General features: G+C 45.0%; 1 protein-coding gene across 3 annotated transcripts in view; it reads left to right on the top strand.

The window, feature by feature from the left end:
- prickle1a (prickle homolog 1a) overlaps nucleotides 1-27,540 on the top strand; it is a 29,334-nt gene extending 1,794 nt beyond the window's left edge. The window contains exons 2-9 of one of the 3 annotated variants that reach the window (XR_007961677.1): nucleotides 18,720-18,930; nucleotides 20,375-20,488; nucleotides 21,826-21,963; nucleotides 22,446-22,649; nucleotides 22,847-23,033; nucleotides 23,999-24,865; nucleotides 24,954-26,950; nucleotides 27,105-27,540. Coding sequence is in view for 2 of the 3 variants with exons in the window: in XM_052060686.1 (XP_051916646.1) it covers nucleotides 18,720-18,930; nucleotides 20,375-20,488; nucleotides 21,826-21,963; nucleotides 22,446-22,649; nucleotides 22,847-23,033; nucleotides 23,999-24,865; nucleotides 24,954-25,807 (2,575 nt within the window). In the remaining variant the exon portion in view is untranslated. Of the gene's footprint in view, nucleotides 1-13,239; nucleotides 13,450-18,719; nucleotides 18,931-20,374; nucleotides 20,489-21,825; nucleotides 21,964-22,445; nucleotides 22,650-22,846; nucleotides 23,034-23,998; nucleotides 24,866-24,953 lie in introns of those variants that run through there. The other 2 variants (XM_052060687.1, XM_052060686.1) reach the window with 2 other exon arrangements.
- Nucleotides 27,541-27,559: the final 19 nt, after the last annotated feature.

Here is a 27,559-nt window from a genome sequence, read left to right as displayed (position 1 = left end):
GCGGTGCCGTTTCACAATCTAATCGTATGAGCGCGGCAAACCTCATTAAAGTCTCACAACATACCAAAAGTCAGCCAGGCTGTGTTGCTATGTCACAGGTGATGATGTCACCCAAACCAGGGCACTTTTGAGTTGAGAGAGGTACTGAATTTGTTTTGGACACGCTTTAGTGGGGGTTATCTGAGGTACTGCGCATTGGAAGCTCTCTTATTAAGTGGAGCATACTGATGAATGCAGTGTGCACTGCCAACAATGTGATTGTTGGCAGTTCTTATGAGACTTTTTTGGTTTGTTTTGACACGATACAGTATTTGAATGGGCGAGAGAGACTGACAAACTCGGGAGCGAGCACACGACTAAGGTGATGGTGTCACCTAGTGGTCACATGGGAGGTTGCTCCAAATACACATTGAACTATTTATTTCCCCACCCCAACAAAGACCAGACGTAGGCTGGATTTCACGCCTCAACTGCCAATTCTGCACGCACTCAACTTAAAGCTGGTTTTCCAAATTAGAATGACTGTGGCTGTAGATATTGTTCAAGATATTTATAAACCTAAAAGTAACCCGACGGAATTAAAGGGACCAAAAATAGAGTGACTTACGGTTGGTGTGAAAGTTTCACTCAAATATTTCTTAACTGTCAAACAAGTTTAAAAATAGGTTAACCGCTGTTGGCAGTAAAACAAATCACGGGGGGATGGGTGCAGTTGACCATCTATGGTCTAAATTCCACAAATCTCTTTAGATACCCCAATGATATCAAGAATACAACAAATCACCAGCCTCATGTTGTCATACTCTAATAAAAAAAAAACACTCTCATTTGTTTTATGTTTAAGCTTTCCGTTAAGTTTAAAATTATTGCTTGCAACTCACGACAAAGAAACTTGCATTTTGACAAACTTGTAAGTTGAGGTATCGTTGTGTGCAGGTTCATCAGATGACAGCACAAAGGTGCAGTGATGCTTCGGAGTTTATTTAATAAATGAATAAATATTTAGCACGTTCGGCTAAGTTGTGGCAGCGTTTCATACAGGGGCAAAGCTGTGAGCTCTGTTTTTCGTCGTAGCACCTTGTAAGGCGGCATCCACGTCTGCTTTGGTGGACGTGAACGACGCGACGCAAGCCCGGGACCAAGGGCAGACATAAACATGCATGCATGCGTGTCATGTTTTGCTTCCAATAGGACATGGAGTGAGCGTTCATGGACTGGCAGAGCGTCCCCGTGTGTTGATTTAAAAACTAGAACCAATCATCCTGGCTTAATACCATTCTCATAAATTCCCTCGAAGCCAAACACTTTGGCAGTTTTTTTATACTTCCCACTGGGTCCAGTTTGCTTCGGCAGCAAGAACGTGGCACCTCGAGATCTGCGGGGGCGGATATTGGGGGTCGGGGTGGGCGGTAACGTGGCACAGAGCAGAAACAGAAAGCTCTCAAGTACCGAAGGTTCTCAAACTAGGGCCAATGGGCCTCTGGGGGTCCTCCAGCTGTATCTTGGGGGTCCCCAACAAATTGACTGAGACAATCCTGCACCAATAAAACAAATGAGCTCAACCAACAACTTTGATCCAATTAGAAGATTGCATAATGCGAGACATCATCACATAAATTTGACATTCCCGCATGAATAAAGTCCTCAAAGTTACTTGTTAGTAGAGCAGTGCTACACCCACCCAGGAAGAAGAAAACATTTTGTGCCCCCACCCAATTCCTTGCAGTGACTATAAATAGTATCATTTATCGATAAAAGTGTTATCAGGACCCCTTAAAATCATGCTGTATTCATATTAACATTAACAAAAACAACAAAAGGAAAACATAGATAGATTACCTTACAACAAAGAAAAACGAAAATGTTTTTATTCTGTCACTGAAAAGTAAATAAATACATAAATAAGCGCACCACTGCCCCTACTGTCGTGGATGTGCAACTGCACTTTATGCACTATTTGTGAAGGACTGCAGTCAAGAAAAATAGTCGCCCTCCCCCCATTTTTTTTCTCCTAAGAATACATTCATATTGCTTCGAAAATAAAAACTTTGTACCGGAAAAAGAGACATATCATTCATAAGACTCTTTTTCCTTGATCAACTTCAAATAATGTCATGTCATTCTTCAATTTCGAAAAAATATGACTTAATTCTCATCACATTGGGATTTAAGCTTCCAAAAAATGACTCCAAACTGCACATTTAACCCTGGACCACCACAAAATAGTAAAAATGTTGATTTTATCGTGGCCCCTAATTGTGGGCAGCCTGGGGCACGCCTGTGCAATACTCACATTATCTCATCACCATCATGATGTGACACCGGCGTGTGGTGGAAGAATTTTCTCGGCAAAGTGGAAGTGCTTTCAAACATCGATTTGGACAAATTTGTATGAATATTTGAGAAGAACTGGAATTTAGATATTTCAACTGAGCCAAACAGACACAAAAACTAACGCACTGCAGTTTTTGGTTCACTTGGCATTCGGATTACGAGGGCTCCTTGGAACCAACAAACATTAGAGAACCCCTGCAGTGAACTGCGTATGAACCCCCCCCCCCTGACACTTTAAAGCAGCGTTCCAATCTGTGGCCAGTGGCCGCAAGACCGCTAGCTTGGTCGAATCACATTGGGGGCGGCGTTCCAGTGCGGTGGGACGCAGGCGTTTTTCCACCATCTGCCTTGCACACATTGCACCCACATGCGAAGCATTACTTTGCAGTGATTAAAAGTAGTTAGTGCTTTAGCGCTTCCAGGCGCATATGTCGCTCTGTAGGATGATGTTAGGGAAGGCTGGAGCTCCCAAGCTCGGGGGGCGGGGGGGGAAACATGACGTTTACCGCGCGTCGTAATTACTATCAGACCACCGCGCCGATGAAATCGGTCCCCGTCGCACAAACGTCCCACTATCGCCGACATGTTTATGCATGAGCTTGAACAATGCATGCCCCAACGCGCACTTCCGCAAAGCTGACTTGTCGCCATTTTTGTCTTGGACAAAGTGAGGAACACGGACTGAGAATCGGGTCAAAAGTGAGCGTTGTAACCGCCCCGCCTCTTCCCTATTAAATTATTGGCTGTCTCGAACAGGTTTCCCTTAGCAATTAACAGTTTGTGTTCAGATAAACTGTCTACTGTCGTAACCGCTGGCCCTGAAAGGGTTAAAAAAGTTGTCTGTGAGGCTGTTGAGAAAAACAATGGGAAAGGTCGTAGGTAGCAAACGCAGACAGGTGGGAAAAAAAAGCATTCAATGAGCTTAGTGAGGTAAAAAAAAAGGTGACTCGCATAGCAAATGAAACATTTTACCCCCTTCTAAGTCAGAAAAGGCTCAATGATTGGACGTCTCAAATGATTATTCTAAGAGATTTCCCTGTAGCGTGGGGTGTGCTAAAGGTGTTTCCCCCCGCCCCCTCGGATCTGCTCAGAATATACTCAGGGCGGCTATCGTAAACGTTAAACTTGTTCAGCGTTGACAATTTGGGCCGAATAATTGTGACTCTGGATTTTGGAAGGGTCACCACAACTTGACCCTCTCAAAAAGGCTTAAAGTAGGATCGGTTAGCAGATCATCAAGTTAAGTTTTGCTGGAGCGAAATTTGAGCAGAGGGTGTCAAAGTCATCACCACCGTCTTCGGGATGGGCATTAACAAGAAACGTATCAATTTATCCGGAAAACAACCAAGTCAAAGAGCATTCTCAGATGCCTTCAAGCAATGGATTCCACCAATTCAGGCCCAACTCAATGTGGGATGTGGGACCACGGAGTAAAACAATCCAAATTTTGTACTCAAGTGGATGGAAAGCTAATGCAATGACATTCGCCAGGCATGCTAATTTTATATTGGAGTTATACTGACCTCCCCCCCCCCCCCAAAAAAAAAAAACCCAAACCAAAATATACATTATTTAATATTTTATGCCAAAACCAATGTTAGGAAAAAAAAAAAAAACATAAATGGGTTTTCCTGGTTCTTTGAATGTGCATGATTCAGCAAAAACCTTTCCGGGCCCCGACCTGAAAATATGCAAAATATGTTCACAAACGCACTCATCCTAACCCCTTCCTGTGCGCCCTTGCTCTTGCCCCTACCAAGCCCCACCCCTGGCTCCAACCACACCCACCATGGTGTCGTCGCAGGGGTGGAGTCAGTGGGCATCGATAAGAGAAAAAGTTCAGTGGGGTTTAATAATGGACGGAAAACAGCGATTTCCTGCCAAGACATCTCTTTTGTTTATTTGTTCATTTTTTCCGACTAAAATTTTTTTCCCTCCGTTAAGCGCCTTCAGCTGGTCCAGAGTGCCGCTGCTCGCCTCTTGACTGGTACTCGTAAGAGGGAGCACATAACTCCTACTCTGGCATCCCTTCAATGGCTCCCCATTCATTTTAGAGTTATTTTCAAGATCCTCCTCTTTGTTTTCAAATCTCTGAATAATCTCGCGCCACCTTACCTCTCTGAGCTCATCCGCCCCTACACACCTGCCTCACCGGCGCCTCAGGTCTGTGGACCAGTCTTTGTTAGAAGTAGCAAGAACTAAACTGAGGCTCACAGGGGCTTGAGCCTTTTCTGTTTGCTGGTCCCTCTCTCTGGAATGACTTCCCACTGAACATTCGGCAAGCCTCCTCGCTGCCCATCTTTAAAGCCCTCCTCAAAACTTTGCCCTCCTACTCTTTGGCGTTCGACTCAGCATCACTTCGATTTGTTCTTGATTTTACTGTTTGGTGCTTTCTACCGCCTTTATTACCGATTCGTCTTACTGTTTATTGTGAATGTTAAATCGCTCCATGTACAGCACTTTGTATGCAGCGATGGCTGTTTGAAAGTGCTCTATAAATACTGTTGACTTGACTTGTTGACTAAAACAGCAATTCATTACACTTTCTTACCCAGGGCAGCCCAACTACTACGAAACTACGAAAAAAAATCCTAAAATAACACACACACACACAAAAAAAAAACTCTCATACTGGAGTTTTGTGGAGAATTTCTGTTTTAGGGGTGCGTCTCAATTGTGTTTATGCACCCCGCTAGCTTTCCCTTACAAAAATGATCTTTTACCCATTGTTATGAAGTCAAATATTTTCAGTTAGCAATGTTTACTGTACGATACTGTATATATATACAAATGGTTTAAAAACTGCATCTTAATAAATATAACCCGTCGAGTGTGGTCACATGTCATGCTTAAGTTACACATTGGAGGACAAACGCACAGATGGGTCAATGTTGACCGATGGTGACTGAGGACATTTCTGGTGTGCTCGGACATAAGAAATCCAACAAGCGTGCAGCGGCTCAGAGTGAGCGGGTGGCTTAAAAAGGGACGTTTTTGTTTGCCGTACTCGCGGAGTCTTCCTGCGAGGGGCCGGCCTCCCAAAGAAAACACAAGCACTGGCTCGCCAGATGTGTGTGTGTGTGTGTATTGACACTCAGTGGCCACAATATTAGGTCCACCTACACACTCTAAATGAGGTCCAATTCAAGAGCAGGGTTAAATATACTTTGTTTACAGCTCTTATTGTGCCACAGTGCGGTTCACTTTGCAGATTTTTTGGGGGGGGGAGGGGAGCGGGTGAAATATATATACTTTTTTTGTCATACGAGGTTGACAGAGATGGCTTTTGTTTCTTTGGACAGAATTTAATGCCTTGGAAAATATTTTGAAGCCTTGTCCTCATTAATACCTTTAGACAATGACATCCCTCTGATGCTATTGTGGACAAAGGCTTGAGGTGTCAAATGTGATGTCAGGAAATACGTTTGAGAGGAGCTGAATTTGAATTGGGGTGAATTAGAGACAGTTTAAATCAGAGGTGTCAAACTCAAGGCCCGGGGGCCAGATGTGGCCCGCCACATCATTTTATGTGGCCTACGAAGGCAAATCAAATATGTCCACTTCCATGATGCTTGATAAAATCTCGACCAAAATTTAAAATTCTCATATTTAATACATTAAACAATATTGTAAGGATTTTCTTGTAACCATACCCATCATGACAGTAACTTAAACAAAAGTGGAGTAAACTGTTATAATTTTTTTTTATTCGACGCTCGTTCCTACCGACTGCTGTCAGGCTGATGAATAAAAAATAACAATCATAATAATAATAATAATTAAATGATGTGAAGGAAAATTGTAAATAGTACTGCGATTTATCCATTTGTGTTCATATTGTATTTAATTGAAAGATGGTTGTTGTTTTTTTTTTCTCTTTCTCCTTTCTTCTTTCTACATACATTCTTGCTGCTGGAGGCTGTAAATTTCCCCATTGTGGGACGAATAAAGGATATCTTATCTTATCTTATCTTAATTTACTTTTTTATATGGTTTCAGTCAGAACGGCCCTCCAAGGGAAACAGTAACTAAAATGTGGCCATGACAAAAAGTATATATATATTTTTGTTCACTCTATAGCACAAATGAATGCAACACATGCCCCCGTGATAAATGGGGTGTGGGGGCTCACTGTACTATGGCATGCCATTGATTGACTGGAACATTGCCATGTTTGCGCACCATTGCTGAATGATGGTTGCTATTAGCGTCTCCAAAAATAACCCGCGCCGATGACATCTAATAGGTTCGGTTCTTTCAGAGAGCGCCCAGTAGGCCTGGCATCCTCGCTGTGGGAGTGATAAGGCCCACCGGTTGGGTCAGGTTTTTTTTCCATTTCCTCTTAAAACACACACACACACACACACACACACACACACACACACACACACACACACAAACAACCTCATGCCTGGAACATGACAGAAGGCCTCATGAGAACTTCAGACTGAATCTCACAAAACCTGATTACAGTCGACGACTCTGGTGCATGTGCAAGCCAAAGCACCGTCGACCCTTCCTGCATTATATTCGCCACTAATATAATGCATATATTCAAACAAATGATTGCATTAAAAAAACACTTCGAGGCTAAAAATAACAAATTTTGGGGGACAAATGAAGTGAAACTGGATAATTTCTCACAGCCCCACAGAGGATCTCTCGAGGCAGACTAGCGTGCCGCATCCTGGTTGATAATCACCGCTTGGTCTCATAGTAGGCGCTCAATGCGTTTTGAGGAACTGTATACTGCCCTGCTTAACGATTTTCACAGTCTCAGGCTAAAAATAAAAATAAAAAAATAAAAAATGAAAGTGAGAAGGCGTTTTAGTGGAGTCACAGTGAGCTCCCGTCTTTTTAGTGTAAGGCGGTAATCTCGGCCTTCTTTTCCTCGTCTTGGTTTTACGACAGTATCAAACGTTTTTGATATTATCACAAATCTTTCGCACTTTGCGGTGACACAACCAACAACGAATAGATCAGCTCTAACAAAACCGGAAACGGGACACTCACCAAGAGTACGAGTCCGCATTGTGGGGGGGTGAAGGAATTAATCATGTCAATTCTGCCCCTACAAAATTTACAGTCTCTGTAAAATCTCCGACTTGGCTGTGACTAAAAACTCATATAACTTCTCTTTTAACATGTGAGAACAACGTTTTCCAAGGGACTTTTCAAAATCTTCAAGTGTGAAGAAAGACTGAACTTGGCAAAACCGCATTCAGGTTTTTGGCTGTGCACTGCGGGAATATGTTGCAACATTCCCGCATACGTAACGGAACTTGCTCTCAAGAACTATTTTGCTTGACAGCTTAACCGTTTCTGTTTGCTGCATTGTTGTATCTGTTTCTAACCTACACCCTCTCGAGCTTAATGAAAACGAGGGCAAGCATGGGTAAGCAAGTTGGGTTTGAACTGCCGCCCCGTTCCTTCCCCCTGTGCAGCGGCACCGGGGCATGTGCTTAATTAGAACGCCGTGAAAAAGACTGCAGCCCGAGTGCTTTCTCCAGGAATGTTAATCATTAGTGGGATCCCGACTGAGAAGCTCTTAACTGTTACAGGCCAGCGCTGGATTCAGCGTTTTTTTTTTTTTTGCCTTTTGAAGCCGCGCCTTTTGAAAACGCTTCCACGTGTGTCCCGAGGATGTCTTTTTCTCTTCCTACAAAGAGTCGCTCATTGTCATTCTCTGCAGGGACAGATTTTTTTTTTTGGGGGGGGGGGGTTCACCTTGTGGGGAGAAGGATGTTAAGGGCCAGATGTGTAAGGATTGACTTCTTAACAGCCACGGTCAAAATTTTACACGCAGGTACAAACTATTTCCTGGTCATTGTCGACATCTTGACAGTCAACATAATAAAGCGCGCACACTTTCCGACTCGACCTCACCAAGTTTGTCCAGGAAGACCACACATGACAGGGCTTGTTCCCCTTTTGCTCATCCGCCGCTTTTGTCAGCGCGGGTGTGCAGTGTCAGGGCCGTCAGACAGCCACGGGCTTTTGTTGAGTTATAGTGTCCTCAAATAAAGGGGGCTTCCTCCCGTTAACAGCCCCCGGCAGCTCTGGTGCTCCACTTCCCATTGTTCCACAATGAGGTCCCACTTTTACAACTAGATGAGAGGGTGTCAAATTGAGGATGAAATACAAGCGTCAATGATCGGGCGTCCCTGCGACGTTTGAGCTGGGCCGATGGACGGATGATGAGACAACCGTAATCCAACTTGAGTTTGATGTTATGACAGCACTGTATCGGCCCACTAGGAGCAGATCTTCGTGTTATCGCGCCGTGGTGCTCATCTTGTCTACTTCTTGGTTAAATTAGATTTAAGGCTTCTTTTTTTTTCCAGACAATGGTCTTTTTTTGGGGTGAAGAGAAAAAACTCTAACCGAGCTGACAGGTCAGCTGTTTTTAAGACACATCACATGGAAGCAGTGACAGCTCCGATGAAGGTTGAAGTGACAGCCGGAACTGTCAGCTAGGTAAGAGTTTTCTCTCCACCACCAAAAAAAAAAAAAAAAGCGCCAGTGTCTGGAAAAAAGAAATGTTGACCCGTTACATCACATCAGACTTGATCGTCATCCAGTGATTGAATAAGATGATTTTTCCAAGCATGTCAACACTCTGCTTGACTATAACCAATGCGCAGTTGAGACTAGCGGTGCTCATTTTTTTTACCTCCAAAGGGCTGCACACCAAAAAACTGCAGGACGCCAGTCGCATTTTTCAATGAATTTACAGTAAACTGCGAAATTGAAGCTGGGTGATGAAGCAAAAAGTCAAAGATTTTCCAGGATTTGGGGATGCTTTTATGCCACTAGATTTTGCAGTGAGCAGACGCAGAGCCTCAATCGTCACATTCAGAACCAAACCCAGAGCAATCTGTACCGAGATGACCTTGACACAGAGCAGAAAGTGGAGCGACCGCAGCGATCCAGATGTTTGTTTGAAGGGACGTGATAGAAATTTTGTCTATTTTAGTTGCATAGTTTCTCTGCGTTTGAGCAAATCTATAAAAACTCGATGTAAGCCTAGGATGGGAAAATGGCACCTCCCGGGCCGATAACACTGCATGCTTCTCGGTTAATTATAATTTTAAAAAATATTTTTTTCCAAATCCAAAATATTCCCCCCAAAAAAGACAAAAGTTCAGTAAACATTTTTTGGAAAAAAAAGTTTTTGGTGTCAACTGTAGTTTTAAGTTGCAATATCACGAATCACCACTAGAGGACAGATATGTACTAGTTGGCCTGTCACATACATTGCCCTAAACTAAAACATAAGTAGGCCAAACATTTTTTTTTGTGGATTTGGAATGATATGCAGGACAATCATCTTACATTCACAATATTAAAATTTTGAGTTTTTTTTTCTCCGTTTCTCTTTTTAATGTACAAAATGAGTTTTTGTGCTTAGTATTGGTTTCTTGTTGCAGTTTTGTGGATTCCTTAAATGATCATTTTTATGCAAGAGAGCACATTGCACTGAAAAAAAAAGAATACAGTATGTGGTTATTTTGTTTGCTGTTGCTGTTTTTGGGTTGGGCTAGTGGGCCTTTTATACATACATTTACAATGTATTAGCAAAAATGAAACAGAGTAAATTAAGAGCACATATTTGGCACGTATTTAAATTATTTGATGGGACAATCTCTAAGTTCTGACTTCCTACTTTGCCTATGTCATGTTGTCATTCTTGGGACTGCAAACGAATTGCGAGTCACCAGACCTCACTCCACTTGACTCCTCCGTTGCTTCAAAACACGATCCGTCAACACTCAATCCCACATGACCGAATCTATAATCATGTCTTATTATGCCCGACTACATACGCAAAACATATTTTTCTTTCACGTCTATTATTGCGCCAGCGTAGACCTGCAGTGCATCAAACTGAAAGCGGCTTCTCATAGTTTGTCATGCAACCCCCTCGCCCAATTGAAGACATTTTCCAAAAAAAATAACAGCATTATCCGCAGTAGGTCCCTGCAACATTATTTTTCTTGCGTTCCAATAAATACACCGTGGTAGAAAAGAGAGCCGGGGATGGAAGAATCAGCTGTGTGCGGCATCGCGACGAAACAGTAAAAAAAAAAAAGCAGGGGTTACGCCAGGGTTATGGTGCTAACAAGCCTTCAGTCTGACCCGAGTTTGTCGGCCGCAAACCAGCTAAGTCAATATCAAGACGCTGGCTTGCCCCACCGGTTGACCTTTTCCACCCTCTTTTCGAGGCGTAAAAAGGATTGTTGTTACAGTAGAGTGATAGGCTTTTATTGGCCTTTATAACCGAGGCTTTTGTCGGGCCTGTGTCCTGCTAATACCCGTCGGCGAGTCATTTAAACCTGGAGAATGCCCACTTTTTTTATAAGGTGGCTCACACACAAGTGAGAGGCATTCTTCAGCGCCATCTTCAATGACGGTGAGTTAAAGACTGACCTTCCCTTTGCCCCCTCCGCCGCCCTGGATTTATGATGTGTCTCGGGACTTTAATTTGACTCGTTTGAATAGATTACATTAGGCTTGAACTCTTGCTGCCGTGCCCGTCGTCTACGGACGCTCTGCTCGCGCAAAGGACGTGTTTGGACCGGAGAAGAATGCCGCTTCATCGCCGGGTGTCCCTCCACGTGACAATCGCCTTCCGCCTTGTCCTGTTATTGTCAGGGCATGCTGGTCATTGGCTAGCTTTTTGATTTTTTTTTTTTTTAACGCCGAAAAGAAGGCGCAGACCAGGTGTGAGGTGTCGTTCAGGTTGTTGTGGCTGTGACCGGGGGAATGGGCCGTAAAGCCCCCGAGGCGATAGATTTATTGGTCATCTGGTGCTCTCGAAAGGTCACGGGTCAGGGATGCGTGACTTTATATTATTCAACTATCTTAGGTGAACCTTGAACTGTGTGCCGTACCTCTGCCAATGGCGCAGTATTTAAGCATGATGTTACGGGGGTTCAACAGATGCTTATGCCGTAAATGACAAGACGATTTGATTTGCATGCAATTGCACACTATAAAAACACCTCACAGCAATTGCGACATTTCGGGGGGGAGGGGGGGGGGGGGGATGACCTAAAAGGCAGATTTTAGCCATCTTTACTTTCATTCGCATACTACTCCCCGGGGGTTAACTTCAGCGGACGCTTGTTATTTTCAAACAGTGAGTTCTGTTTCCATCGGTTCCTTTGGGAATTTTAATTTTTCAAAATCCACATTTTGCATATTTATCGCCATTATCCACTGACAGTCAGTGCTTTGTGTGTGTGTTTTTTTTTAAATGTCAGTTACATTGTTTACTTACAGTGACTGAAAGACCCCCCGATAGGGAAGGGGGAAGGGGAGACGCCCCCCTGCCTGAGATCATTATTAAAGTCCATTGCCTGACACAAACCCAACTTTGGTAGGTGACTGCTAGGAAGGCTGTTTCCTTGGATTTAACATGTCATTCAAGGCAGGATGCTGTGCTGCCCCGCCCCTTAAAGACGTGCTAATGGTGTGGGGGGGGGGGGGGGTGAGTGGGGGTGTGAGTGTTTGGGATGAGCACAAAGGCCGAAAGGTTTGGCGTGAAACGCCGGCTTGTCCTCGATGGCCTTGGCTGCTTACAATGGCTTTGCAGCTACAGTATGAGCGCCACGCTTTGGGGCTCAACAACACGGAGTATGTGTAAACATTCTTAAACGTCATACGCAGCTATTAAAAATAAGTTAGCAACTGCTAGCAAGTAGCTACGAAGTGGAAAAACGCATTAGACGCAAACCTTTTGCTTGCTCCGAAACTAGATACGGAATGCCCGCCGCAAGTTAAAATAATTAAAAGGGAAATCTTCAACGCGCTCTACAAAGCGCCAGGCAAAAAGGCGCAACTGTCCAAAGATTGACCCGAAGCGGTCACTTTTGTTTTCTGAGGCAACAGGAAGGGCCTCATGTTGTGAAATTCCTTCGGAGGTGAAGGAGAGACAGAGGTCAGCTGCAAACTCCCTGGGGAGTTTCACTGGACGGGCAGGTACGTACAGTCTTTTTACGTCTAGAAGGTACACTTCCATGCCTTTGGACGCAATAAAACCAACCAGGGCATTATTGGGCAATCAGCAGTTTGACGTAGACACCCCCCCAAAAAAAATCTAGAAGTGGTAGGGTATTTTTAATTCCAAATAAGACTTTTATATGTAATACAGAGTTGTGGGGTAGTAGCATTACTGACTGTATTTGTGGTAACCGTCCTGTACATTCAAACAATCTTGTGCGTAAGATGGACTCATGCTGATTTTTTTTCATTGGCCGATAGGGCACTTGTGACTGAGCCCCGTGAACTCTGCCTAGCAACAAGCAACTACACGAGCATTTCAGGAAATAATTGGAGCAATTGTTGAGTGTTGTTGTTGAATTGTTTTTCGGAGGACATTAGCACTTATTCGGTTAACGTTAACCCGTAGGAAATGTGCGTCATAAAAGGCAGGCTTTGAGAGGGCATGCTGATGTCCCGTTGGCGTTTTTGGGTCGGTCAAAAATCAAGTCTATCATCAAAAAGTTGCAAATGCCTCACTGTGATTAAAGGACATCTTTGCTCATGATAGAAGAAATCAACCAAAATCCCAACTAACATCATCACTCTTCCCTCCATCTTTGAATTTCTATTGCATAAAGATAAATGCCACGGAAAAGCCATTGCAGGTTGGCAAGCGGTCAGTGATGTAAAACGAGCTCATGTGTAAGTGACGTGCTCCTCAGGAGTCACGTTTCTTTTCCGCCGACTGGCACTTTTCTCATTTGGGAACCGGTGTTTGAAGTACGAGGGGTGGGTCGAGAGGAGGCATGGCCCTGCTGTGACTGGCTGCTCTGAGGTGAAGGGGCTGGGTCGAGTTTAGGGAGTGGGTGGGGGGTGGAGTGGGAGAGACATGGGTATGGGATGGCCAACTGGTTGCGCTCCTGCATATACACGCACCTCTCACATACCTCCGGTCCTGTGACATGTTGCCGGCACTGTGCCGACTCGTGCTCTGGAATAAGAGTGTTGAGGATCATCATGTGCGGTACCGATCGAGGTGGGGAGTTGCGGAAGAAACTAGGACAGACTGCTTGATAAGATCCCCTTTTCCTGCTTAAGGAAGGAGTCGGAGAGCTGGCTTGAACTGAGGTAAGAATGGCAGAGAAATGACAGATGACCGTGTGAGCTCAAGAGATTCTCAGCTTCGGTTGGGGCGACAGGAAAAAAGAAGAGTAAAGTGAGGAGTACAGTACTTGCATGTTCATAAAGTCAAGTCAAGTCAACAGTATTTATAGAGCACTTTCAAACAGCCATCGCTGCATACAAAGTGCTGTACATGGAGCAATTTAACATGCACAATAAACAGTAAGACAAATTGGTAATGAAGGCGGTAGAAAGCACCAAACAGTAAAACCAAGAATAAATCTAAGTCATGCTGAGTCGAATGTCAACGAATACAAGTGAGTTTTGAGGAGGGCTTTAAAGATGGGCAGCGAGGAGGCTTGACGAATGTTCAGTGGGAGGTCATTCCAGAGAGAGGGACCAGCAACAGAAAAGGCTCGATCCCCTCTGAGCCTCAGTTTAGTTCTTGGTACTTCTAACAAAGACTGGTCCACAGACCTGAGGCGCCGGGCAGGTGTGTAGGGGCGGATGAGCTCAGAGAGGTAAGGTGGTGCGAGATTATTCGGAGATTTGAAAACAAAGAGGAGGATCTTGAAAATAACTCTAAAATGAATGGGGAGCCAGTGAAGGGATGCCAGAGTAGGAGTTATGTGCTCCCTCTTACGAGTACCAGTCAAGAGGCGAGCAGCGGCATTCTGGACCAGCTGAAGGCACTTAACGGAGGACTGGCTGACTCCAAAGTAAAGGGCATTGCAGTAATCGAGCCGGGATGTGACAAAGGCATGAATTACTGTCTCAAAGTGTTCATGTGAGAGGAAAGGTTTTATTTTGGCCAGCTGTCTAAGGTGAAAGAAGCTGGATTTAACAATGGCACCAATTTGCCGATCGAGTTTGAAATCACTGTCCAGTTTAAGGCCCTAGTTTGAGACTGTTGACTTAAGATAAGGAGACAGGGGGCCCAAGTCTACCGATGGAATGTACAAGGGCCACTGGGACCAAACAATATCACCTCTGTCTTCTTTTCATTGAAGTTCAAGAAATTTTAATAAAGGAAATGTATCATGCTCATTTCCCACATCAGGATATTCTTTTATAAGGAAGGATTGGCCAGCGCAAATGTGATTCCTTACTAGAGAATATTTACTGTAAAGTGAACAAGTCTCTTCAAGCATCCCTTTGAGGTTGGGTCAAAGGTTCTAGTCTCTAGTTCTGGGCAGTCCAAAGTGAATCCACTGGGATGAAGTGATGGCAGCATATGTGCGTCTTCATTCATCCTGTCCGGGACATGCAGGTGGTCTCTCTGGTTGGGATGACACTCCCATCCATTTGGTCTTGGAAAATCACTCCCCTGACCACAAAAAGGGTCAGACCAAACAGTCTGTCTGGTCCCCTGGTCAGGCCATTTCGAATTGTTATTCTGGAATGCTCGGGTATACACAATGATGCAACCGTCTTTGAATTCTTCCATTTTGCAAAGCTTTTTCCTCACCATGGCACGTGTTGACGGGCTGCCGCGTTTGTGCCGTGACCTGGAGTATATAAATATGTTGTCAGATGCAGAAAGCAGAATTGTCCAAGATCAAACTCTGGAATGTTGTGAACCGAAAATCAAGTTTTCTTTGTCAAGTACAGCCTTGCATTGCTGAGCTGGTAGGAGCCAAGTTAAACATGCCGGGCCGGTCCAAACTGACTGAGAGCACTGTGTTGGCTTGTGCGCACGTCCATCACACTTCCTTGCCGAGCATAGACAGTGATTCAGACCAGAAGCTGCTTATTTATCCTGCGCAGCCTCCTGAAGCTTGTTAAGCCAATGCTGCGGGTGTCTGGACATCACGTGACTCTGAGTTAGAGTGTTGTGCTAAATACTCGCCAAAGGGGGGCAGTTCTATTTATTGGTGGGACATAGGATGAGGTCCTATGAGTGGTTTGAGCTTTAAAAAAAATAAAGAAGAGAACACATGATGCGTTTAAGAGCTAAATGGGTGTTTTGTTCATTCGGTTCAGAAAAGGCACGTTTGTTTTCAGGAGTTTAACGCCCTCAAATGTTCTTGTTGGATGGAGTTTGCATCATTCCAAATATTTTAACTTCAAACTACACCCCCTCCACCCAATCCCCGATTTCTTCTATCAGTCAGATATGCAGGCTAGCAGCATCCAAAGCCATGTTAACAAGCAACTTTACAAAAGAGCCGAGAGGCTGTTAACATTCAGGACAGCAGGGGGCGGGGGGGTTTCTGGCTAGTGTGGTCGGAGGGTGGCAGTTCAGGGGTGGGGGCGGGTGGTGCTTTGGTGATGCTCCGCGGGTGAGAAGGTGGGAGTTTAAAACTAATGACAGAAAACATAGACCCCTTGTTCACCCGGGCGGAGGGGAAGTTTAAAAGCCAACGCAAGTGATGAGTCAGTGAGTTGGCAAGTCAAGCCGAGCGCGGCCAAGTTAACTGGCTCGGTGCTTCTGTCATTCAACGAAGCGTTGGAGGCTAAAGCGAGAGGAAATGAGCTGCATGACAACTAATGGAAAAATTAGCATGTGAGCAGATGTGCTTGTATAAGACAAGAAGGGGGGCTTTGACCAACACCGACGCCAAACATCCTGTCGTGTGATTTGAGCTTGAAGCCGGGCAAATCCTGAGAATCCGGTTTTCGTCTGTGCGAAACAACCTCAACGTCTTAATGAAGCGCATGGCTGAAAGTGTGAGCAGATAGGCCTATAGTTAGCTCCCCACTCGCTGCTCTCCAGTCTGCCTGCATTTTTTTGTAGGTTATTTTGGTCTAATTTGCAAGTCAATGGGGGGGTGGGTGAGCGGAAAAAGCGACTATCTTTCTTCCCTTCTCAGAGGACAGGTTATCTGCCTTGATGGACCTTAAGTGTCATCTAGGAGATAACGCGGGACATCTACGGGAGAGGACGAGCAAAAACAAAAACAAACAGAACAAAAAAAAGATGAAATGGGAGATTGAAAAAAAATGCTCTTGATGGAACAAGCCACAATCGAATTCTTCAACAAAGGCGCCAATCGTTGAGGGCATCAGGGGTGATTAATAGGAGATGTCATAAAAGCCAAGGTGTCTGACTTGACATTTTGTGCTGCAGTCACATTTCCAAAACTGGATTGGCCGTCAGTGGAGAGCAGACCTCAAAACCGAGGCAGTCACATAAGTTTCTGATAGATTTTGCCTCCTAGCTCCACAAATAGTGTACTAATGTATCAAAGAGTTAAACTGGTAGCTTTCTTATTCATATTCGGTAACACGTGTTTGTAATGTTATGGGATGAGATGTAAATGAACTCGTTATTACCGGATACCAGAATTTCCCAAAGAACCAATGAAGTACTGAACCGACCTACCGAATACTGCATACTCGTTGCCAACTTCCAAACAAATGAAGACAACTACCTGTCTGCAGTTTTAAATGAAATCTGAGTTTGTTTTTTTTTCAATGACGCAAAATAATTTTATCCGGAATTGCGACTCGCCCAAAGACGCCTGGAACGGGCTCTAGATGACACGCGACTCTAGTGAGGATAACTAGTGCAGAAAATGGACGAGCGTATGGAATTACAAGAAGCTTAATTTGCCTCTAATCTTGATCGATCCTACTCCATAGTGTTGTGAAAATCGTTTTAGGATAACTTTGGGAACATGCTGACATTATCGATTAGGCTCACCTCTGACACCCTTTGACCGAGGAAACCTGAGTGAGAAATGTCAGGCCGCAGAGAAGAGTTATTTTGAAATGCCTAATCAAGTCTAGGAGGGTCTGGCGTGCGGCTATCTCAGAGCATATCACCATAAATGAGAAAGAGGGAATAAATAAGTACCAAGAGTCGACAGGCTGTTTATGACTTTAAGGCTGGTACCCGTGTTCTGTATAAATGCGTGCATACCCCAAGTCGGCGGTGTATATCATTCTACATCTTCAGGACTCTTCAACGATCACGTTTGTGTTCAAAGGCTGCGTTCGAGTGTGCCTGGTTTTGTCAGCTGTCCTGCCGCGGCCTCGGGTGCCCTTGTCGGCCATATGGGGGGGGGGGGGGGTAGAGGGAGGGGGAAGTAAGGGCGTTGTCAAGGGCCCAGGTTGTTGCCGGTCACCGGCCGCACTCCTATTTGATCTCAGCTAGAGCTCTTTGGTCTTTGAAGAACGGCCACAACTGAACATACGTTCTTCCATTGCATGTGTGTCTCCGTGAAGCTTCATTTGGGTCACCCGACTATCAATTTAGATGATCGTCACCTAACTAACAGAAACACGACTGTGTAGTCTGATGCCTGCATTGAAGTACTACACCACTGCTAACTAGAAGTGGAACCATTTACCAACGTGCTGTTGTTTGAGCTTAAAGGCTTAGGTTGATCACGACATACTTCAGCATTGCAGCCACGGATCAAAATCTCATCAGACTTTGGTCTGTTTTCAAACGTCACCAAATTGTCATCAATTAAATGACACCAGATCTCATTTTAACATTGCACCAACAAGACAAAAGATGGACTTCAATGGCTCTTTTTTACCTGATCTATTGGTCTATTTATGTCAACCGCACAGTCGAGCCGAGCTTGTAAAAATAGTGCGCAAGGCCACCCGCAGCAGTAAACACTGCGGGCGTTTGATCTCCCTTCCAGATTTTTCCCTCCGTGACACCGTCGCTATCCGTCGAGCCTTCTTTCCTCGCTTCACCTGCCTACCATTTCTGTGTCCGTTCGTGAGATGAAAGGACGGATCAGACAGTGGCTGCAGCAGGTTGGAAAACAAACAGCCGTGAGCAAAAGCAGAGATGAAGGGAGAGAAACTGGCCTTGCGGACAGTCCCCATATGGTGGCCTTGTCCCATTGTCAGGCCGGTGTTTAGACAGACCCCAGGCTCGACTGATTGAGCCGGTGCGGGTCACTTGCGGCGGCCTCTCGAGACATAGAAGGACACAGAGCCAGTGAATTGTTCTCCCTTTTAGGTTGCAGTACATTGGAAAAGACGGAACACAACATCGGGCACAACTGCAAATAAATGTTCTTTGGACTGCAGTCCCACCCGCTAACAAAACAAATTCTTGGTGGCGTAACAGCCAGTTTCCAACCTCCCTTGGCTGAACGATTTGGAATTCTTCCAAAGAGGTCAGTTCTATAACAACCAACGATTCCAATAACGAAGGCTGTTAAATGAATACCACTCAAAGTGTCACTACAAACCGGGAGATGAGATGCAAACCAGGGAACGTTTCCCGAGATGCCAGAAGGTGCCTTGAAAGAAAATCAATGGTTTGATTGTATGACCTCACAGATTGCTCACCTTCTTCTGTCTAGTAAAAAGGGGCATCTGATGAGCCTGGCAGGTGCACCGGTGGCGGCGTCAGCAGCCGGCCTTCAAGGCGGGGCACGCCAGCGAGACTTGATCATGGAGCAAAAAGTCAGCAAACTGACATCCGGTTTCCAGCGCAGTTCTACCTCGGACGACGACTCCGGCTGCGCACTGGAGGAGTACGCCTGGGTGCCACCTGGCCTTCGGCCTGAGCAGGTGAGGCTAATCAAATAACGGCTTCTGAATTCTTTAGTCAGCTAATCTATATGTGACACTACCGTCGATAGGCAGCCATCTATTTAAAGACTTCTTGAGCACTGGGAGTCCAACCCAGTCCAAAATGACAATCATTGATCAATTCTCACTTAAAATGTCATCGTGAAGATGCCCCTGAATGTGAAAATGAAGGGATTTGTCAGTACTGCATACATTGGTGTGGATCATTCCAGACATCGGCGCCCTGAATAATGATGTATCCTCTTGACAGAGATTTAAAAACAGCCTTGACCTCGTTCTAACGTCCCGCCAGGTTTCTGCTTGGCCCTCATTAGTGGCACTCGGCAAGTTAAACACGTGTCGCTGCGGATTCAAACCCATGAACAACAATCTGTCGAAAAGCCCTGGTAGGTCATGCTTTGAGGCGAGCTTGGTCTACCTCACATCCCCTAACAGACAGGATGTCGAGTTTTTATTTGCGAACTGTGCTCTGGTCAAGTCTGCTTGTGATTATCGGAGATCTGTTTTGGAGGACTTAGCGGGTCCATCAGGATCGGGAATTTGGTGGGGTTGGGGGTGGCGCGTTTTAACAAGCCTTTTCCTCCACAAACACAAAAACAAGCAAGGGCAGTTAGTCAAGCCCAGAGGGCAGCCGGTGTAATTTGGCATATTTCCTAAACCCGCCTGTGCGTTTCTCTCTTCTCCGAGTTTCTCGTTTAACTAACTTCATCCTGCTTTGGCTCTCAAACCACACACATGGAAGCAAATAAGGGGGTGATGGGCCCGAGGAGGGGTTCACAGACCGAGAGCAATCCGCTGGCTTTTGTTTGGCCAACGCATGGGTCAACTGTAACGTCTTTGTTTACTGCCACCCTTGCCTTTAACGGTGCATTATGGGTCATCGTTATGGTAAAGAAACACATAGCTGCCTATTCCCCAGCCCCTGGGGAGGTGGATGAGGGGGTAGAGGCAGCATCAAGATGTGCATAATTTATGATGGAGATGAGGGGGTGGGGCAATGTTGATGTTGATTGTCAGGGTAAATTGCCGTGGCTCCCCTTCTTTAGACGGCCCGAGCTGCAGGAAGCCCCCCAAACACATAGCACCAGCACGTCCCACCTCTTTATCTGGCGGGCTGTAACGGCCCCTCCCTCATAAAGTTTACTCACCAAGTGGTCAAACCCAAAGGTCAAAGTGCCACCGCGACAGGCTGCTTTGTCCGGTCCCTATAGAGACAAGCTTATGATTGTTAAAAACAACATTGTGATTTGACCTATTGAACCATAACGACTGTTAGAGTGTAAATTTATGGGGGGGAAAACGTTCCTGCGGTATCACAGTGAAGACATTCTACAACAGCTCATGTGAAACATATTTCTGACTCCGTTAGAGTGAAATATTTTGCAGCAATTTATTGGTAATACCGATATGATAAATTCCTTAGGTCCAACTGTACTTCTCCTGCTTGCCCGAGGATAAGATTCCCTACGTAAACAGTCCGGGAGAGAAGTTCCGAATAAAGCAGCTACTCAATCAACTACCGCCGCATGATAATGAGGTAAGCACTCATTGACCGCACCTTCAGCGCAACTGTTACCGTCTCAAGAGTACTCAGTTTTGACTAACGCGACCGTTGGCATGAATTCACTGATATTGTACTGCGGCACCTTGAGAAGTTTAATTGGTGAGCACGTACCGTATTTTTCGCACTAAACGGTGCACCTAAAAGCCTTCCATTTTCTTAAAAGCTCACAGTGCGCCTTAAAATCCGATGCGCCTTGTGTATGGTCATTGCGGTAATATGTTGACCCCAAAAGGGCTCCTTGCTCGAGACATGCTGACAACGCCTCGTTCAAACTTAAGGCGATTGAACACGGAAATAGAGCAGAGGCAAAATAGTTCAACGTGAACGAGTCAATGTTAGAACTTGCTGTTGGTTAAGTGAACTGTGTCACTGCTTTGGTAATACGTTTTACCGGCATCTGATCATTCTGTTGGCATTTCCTTGAGCGTAGCTCCATCTAGTGGATGCATTGTACATTGCGTCTTATAATGCGGTGCGTCCAATGTCTGAAAAAAAAAAAAAAACAAAATAGGCCATTCATTGAAGGTGCGCCTCATAATCCAGTGCACCTCTTTGTGTGGAAAATACGGTAAGTCGGAAAGTTAGGAGGTGGATGTGCTTGTAGGTCAAGGTACCACAGTACGTTTATTATCACGGCGGATTCCGAAAACTGTCTTGGGGACATGGCGGGGGGGGGGGGGGTTATTGACATGAGTTTTGAATACATCTTGATAATATTTGAAACAACTGAGTGTAGTTCTGCAGCGATGCCCCTTGCCCTGACATCCTGCTGTGGGATTGTGGTAACACTATCTTGTAGACATCTTGTAGTGTGGGCACAATGCAACATTTGACTAGATGCATTTATGATGTTTGACGGGGGGGCTGGAGGAGGGGGGCAGCTGAATTCCTGTCATAGCGGTGGGTTTTTACAAGAACGGCTCAGCAGGGGAGAGGAACGCTGATTGTAAGAGGCTTTTTGTGATGCCACCAATACTGTCGTGGCACTGCGCGCTCCCACTCAGCTCGTTCTTTTCCTTTGTGGCCGGCTTTCTCGATTTAATTCTAAACAGAGGCCCTTGTTTGTGTAAACATCTGCTTTGCCCCTTGTTAAGTCCTTGGAAAAGATCAAGAGGGCTTGTTGTAAAAAAATCAGGTTGTCAATCAGGGCCGGTGGGTGGAGATGTAATACGGGAGTAGGAAGGGCAAGCTCGGGTCAAGAGTTGCTTTTGTTCACGTTGAAATTTACAACCCCGTGCTCTTAACTAACATTTAACCCATTAGAACAAATTGTCCGATGTATAACTCAGAATGGTCTCATTCATCACCAGATTCGTTACTGCCAGTCTCTCAGTGAGGAGGAGAAGAAGGAGCTACAAATGTTCAGTGTCCAGAGGAAGAAGGAGGCCCTGGGGAGGGGCGCACCCAAAGTGCTGCCACACAGTCGCCTGAACAGCATTTGTGAGCATGTACGTACTGAAGTGGATCCCAGGAGAACCCAAGTCCGCTCACTGGCCTCTCGGAAAAATTGAATTCATAAGCATTCGATTTTAACGTCATTTTAAAGACGCATCATAAAACTTGCCGGAGGATGAAATTCTAGTCTGAATGGCTTCGATACCAACATGCAAGCTAAATTAGCAGCCGATGTCTTTTCGTTTCAGCACAGTGTTCTTCTGAGTATTTAACAAGGAACACTGCTTCGGCCATCAGGGGATCATAAAACTTGTCCAAACAGCCTTGGCCGAGCTTTCCTTGGAGATTGCGTAGCTTTTATATCCTATTCACAGTGGTTGCGAACGTTTAAATGTGACCAATAACATTATGGTCAGAAAACAGAAGAGGCAGCTGTTTTTTCAATATTCAATATGAGAATTTTAAATTTGTATTTGATCTACGTTCAATAGTCACATTGTTTGTGAAAGGAGTAATGATGTGTGCATATTTGCAGTGCGGTGAGAATATCAACGGTGGAGAAATGGCAGTGTTCGCAGCCCGATCAGGCCCTGCATTGTGCTGGCATCCGGCGTGCTTTGCTTGTTCCACATGCAGTGAACTCCTGGTGGATTTGATATACTTCTACCATAATGGGAAGATCCACTGTGGAAGGCACCACGCTGAGCTCCTCAAACCGCGCTGCTCAGCCTGCGATGAGGTAAGCCGCATCGCAACAACCTTAGGCGGAACTACAACTAATTTTAATGTCCCGAAATGATTGGAAATAGTAATTTCGGTTTATTGCCACAATGACTGTCCAGGTGACCTCCGCTATTTGCAGGGGATAAAGGGACCGCGCCGGCTTGCGAAGAGCCGATAAACCCCAAAACGTACTTGTACATATTTGCCTTTCAGATCATCTTTGCTGATGAGTGCACAGAGGCGGAGGGGCGTCACTGGCACATGAAGCACTTTGCCTGTTTTGAATGCGAGACCATCCTGGGGGGCCAGCGTTATATCATGAAGGACGGGCGCCCCTACTGCTGTGGATGCTTCGAGTCTCTGTACGCAGAGTACTGTGAGGCATGTGGAGCACATATTGGTAAGACTCAAAAGGCAACCATCTTTTCTTTTATCTTTTTAATAAAAACTCTGTCGTGCCAAAGGAGCAGTGGTTTGTCTGCCCGGCATTCACACAATTACCTTGGGTGAAAGCAAAGTCGCCGTCGGGACTGAATCGCGCTATACAGTGGTAACGCTACTTACGAAATTAATTGGTTCTGGAAGAAATTTTTTAACTAGAACATTTTCTAAGTAGAGACGCGTTTTCCATCTAAATGCCCTAATCCGTTCCAAGCCCCCCCAAAATTCAGACATAAATGTTTCCTAAAGCATAAAAATGCATCAAAATATGGAACTAATAATGTTACAATTAGATTATTGCACAAAGAATGAGAGTTGCGCAAAATGTAAAAAACTAAGAATAAAGAATAAAAATGACGGTCAATTAACTTTTAACTGCATCCTCATCGTTTTCCGCCCTCTTTAGTCCATGTTCTCTCTCAGAAGTGTTTTTTGCCTGCCGTTTTGTCAAGAACTGATCCAAGGAAATTTGCATTTGTCGGCTTTTACCAATCCTTCGAAAACATCAGCATAGTGAGCGATCGCCCGACTGATGAACAATTTTTCTGGGTGATTCACATTTACGTAAAACTATCGAAACACCTCATAGCCTGAGGGGCGAATGCTTCCGACATATATCTCTCTATATACACACATAGACACATACGGTAGAAGTCCCTCTTAGCCAAATGGATGCCAGGAAGTTGTTTGGCAATAGCCAAAGGCAGAGCAGCTCTAAGTATGTTCCGTTCAGGAAACTCTGAGCTGCGACTAGCAGCCCATCCTGTTTTTTTTTACCTTTCGGATCTTGAAATTTCTTTCGTGACAAGAGGCAATATTTTCCTCTTGAGGAGTTTCATAACTTGAAAATTTCGTATGAAGAGACGTTCATAAGTAGAGGTACCACTGTATTTGTGATCTATTGAACAATTCCCTCCTTTCCAGGTGTTGACAATGCTCAGATGACCTACGATGGTCTCCACTGGCACGCCACTGAAAGATGTTTCAGCTGTGCCCAGTGCAAGAGCTCTCTCATGGGCTGCCCCTTCCTGCCACACCAGGGTCGCATCTACTGCTCAAAGGCGTGCAGCCTCGGCGAGGACGTGCATGCCTCAGACTCCTCTGACTCGGCCTTCCAGTCAGCACGCTCCCGCGAGTCGCGTCGCAGCGTGCGCATGGGCAAGAGCAGCCGATCGGCCGACCAGTGCCGTCAGTCGCTCCTTTTCTCGCCGTCGGTTAACTACAAGTTTCCTGGATTGAGTGGAAACCCTGACGACACCGTGACCAACAAGCTCACCCACATGAACTTATCTGATGAGCATTTCTGGAGGGCGCGCACTGAGGAGACTGATGCCCCCGAGGATCAGGAGGAAGAGTGGGCGGAACATGAAGACTACATGACTCAGTTACTCTTAAAATTTGGGGAAAACGGGGTCTTCAGACAAGCCAGTGACTCCAGACCCACAGATTTTTGGGTTGCAGATAGAGATGCCAAGTCCAAACAGGAATCATTCAAAGTTGGTAGCAGTAGTGGAGAAGGAAGAGGCAGCCTGGCCAGCAAGAAGTACCAGGCCGACATGTACTGGGCCCAGTCACAAGATGGGCTAGGGGACTCAGCCTACGGTAGTCACCCAGGTCCCGCAAGCAGCAGGAAGATCCAAGAGCTTGAGCTGGACCACGGAGGTGGCGCAAGTATGGAAGATGATTCGCAGTGGTACCGTGGCTCATTGGAGTGCATAACAGACGAGTTCAAGAAGAAGGATCAGAGTGTCCGGGACTCGATGGACTCACTGGCCCTCTCCAATATTACTGGTGAGCAGCAACATAGGTCCATTTCTATATTTCGATGGAATAATCAGATTGCGTGCAGGATTATTCAAAATCCATGTCTCTTTTTCAGGAACTTCTGTTGACGGTGACAGTAAAGACAGACCTTTGATGTATTCCATGCAAGGTTTCCATGTGGTCGAGACAGAGGACTGTGAGAAAACAAGTAACATGGGGACCCTCAACTCCTCTATGTTACACAGGAGTACAAATTCGTTGAAGAGCCTTGTATCCGAGCAGGAAGCGGAGGAAAATGTTGCAGAAGAAGAGGAGATACATCTCCCGGAGGAGAGACCAAAACCACACGTCCCTGCCCTAAGGAGGACACGTTCACAAGCTCGACAGCAGCAAGTGAAATTCTCCGATGACGTGTTAGACCGTTACAGTGATCTCCAGGTGCGACAGCCCCCAATGAGCGAACGAACCCGTCGCAGAGTCTTCCACTTTGAAGAGAAGGGCCAGGAAAATCACCCTGGGCGCAGCCATCACCACCACAGGAGGCGACGTAGCCGCAAGTCTCGCTCTGACAATGCTCTTAACCTTTTGCCAAAAGAGCGGGCACAAATGGCCTACGGAATGGACCGCAGACGGAATGCACACGGTCCAAGAATAGATCCCGATTTCCATGGACACCCGCCGGCTGGCACCATGTCAGATTACAAGATTCAGGGCTCAGCCATGGGCAGGTTCTTCGATCTGTGTGGGGAGGATGACGACTGGTGCTCTACATGCTCATCATCATCTTCTGATTCGGAGGAGGAGGGCTTTTTCCTAGGTCAGCCCATCCCCCAGCCAAGGCCACTTAGACACTACTATACTGAAGACTTGCCCAGCCCCGTGGCAGGGATGTCTCCACTCCCCTATGGCCAACGGACTAAATCCAAAAAGAAGAAAGGGCATAAGGGTAAAAACTGTATTATTTCATAGGTTTTATTCTCCGCTTTGGGTTATCCACATCCTCTGCTCCTGTAAAAACAGTGCGACTGCGTTCCACTAAATGCTTGGTATATATCCGATCTGATTTGCTAGTGTGCGCTTTAGTGGCATTACTTGATGGTAAATTCAGTCAGTATTTGAGAGTAATGCAGATTAATAAACATGATCTACAAACCCAGTGCCAGTGAGGTCGGGATGTTGTGTTCAGCATAAATAAAAAGACAATACAATGACTTGCAAATCATGTTCAATCAATCTTTAAGTGAAAACACTAACAACGGCAAAGCTGGCTAGTGTCAAAATTGATCAATTTTTAGAAAATAATCATGAGAATTGAATGCCATATTTTATGGCTGTAAGAAGTTCCAAAAAAGACTGAGAAAGTTGAGGAATGTTCATCCTGCAAGTGGGAACAAGTGGGTGCCATGGTTCCCCGAATTGCTCAGTCAGTTTGGGGCTACTAAAGTGCAACTTAAAACTCTACTAAGCCAAAAAAAAAAAAAAAAATAAGCCATTCATCAACAACATCCAGAAACGCAGCCGGCTTGTTGGCCTCAGCTTATCTAAGATGAACTGATTCAAAGTAGAAAACTGTTCTGTGGTCTGACGAGACCATTTTTCAAATAGTTTTTTGAAATTCTGGGCTTTGTGTACACTCCGGGCGAAAGAGGAAAAGAACCAGCCGTACTGCTATGGACGCAAAGTTCAAAAGCCGACATCTGTGATGGTATGGGGCTGTCTTTGTTCAAATGGCATGGGTAACTTACACATCTGTGAAGGCACCATAAATGCTCAATAGTACAAACAGGTTATGGAGAAACCTATGTTGCTATCCAACAATGTCTTTTTTGTCGAGGCTGCTGCGTATTTTAGCAAGACAATGCTAAACTACATTCGGACTGTGTTACAACAGCTTGGCTTCATAGCAAGAGTCTCGGTACTAAACTGGCCTGCCTGCAGTCCAGACCTGTCTCCCACTGAAAACGTGTGGCGCATTATGAAGCGTAAAATACGACAACGAATATTGTTGAACAGCTTAAGCTGTACATCAAACAAGAATAGGACAGAATTCCATCTAGAAAGCTTCAACAATTAGTGTCCCGAGTTCCCAAATGTTTTTTTTTTAAAGAAAAGGTGATGTAACACAGTGGTAAACATGAACCTGTTCCAGCTTTTTTGGAACGTGCTGCAGCCATAAATTTCTAAGCGAATGATTATTTGCTAAAAAATAAAGTTTATCAGTTTGAACATTCAATATCTTGTCTTTCTAGTACTCAATTAAATAAAGGTGGGCCAATCATTGTCTTCTGTTTTTATTTAAGTTGAACACAATGTCCCAACTTGATTGGAAATGGGTTTTTAAATATATTGATATTAAATGTATATACTGTATAGATCTAAGAAAAAGTGGCTATTTGAATACCCTTTGGCTCAATGGCATGCTTATGTAGCAAAACAACATTAACATTAAACTAATAGTACGCTCTTCCCCCACACAGCCCTCCCGATGAAGGTGCCGCATATATTGACATGTGACTTTGCGTCTTTAAATATGTGACGTTTAACTGACTTGCGCAACGCCATCATAGAGAAACACCCGTTTCTTAAAGTGGTGCTAATTTTTTTTGGTTTGTTTTTGTGTGTAAGGAAACTATTGTAATCTGTATAAATGTATAAACTGGAGTATAAGGTTAACATAATTGTAATAAAAACACTACAATGTCCTCATGTGTGTTCTTTGGG

The sequence above is a fragment of the Hippocampus zosterae genome, chromosome 3, assembly GCF_025434085.1.
Source record: "Hippocampus zosterae strain Florida chromosome 3, ASM2543408v3, whole genome shotgun sequence".
NCBI classification, from domain to species: domain Eukaryota; kingdom Metazoa; phylum Chordata; class Actinopteri; order Syngnathiformes; family Syngnathidae; genus Hippocampus; species Hippocampus zosterae.
This window is presented reverse-complemented; position numbering and strand designations above follow the sequence as displayed.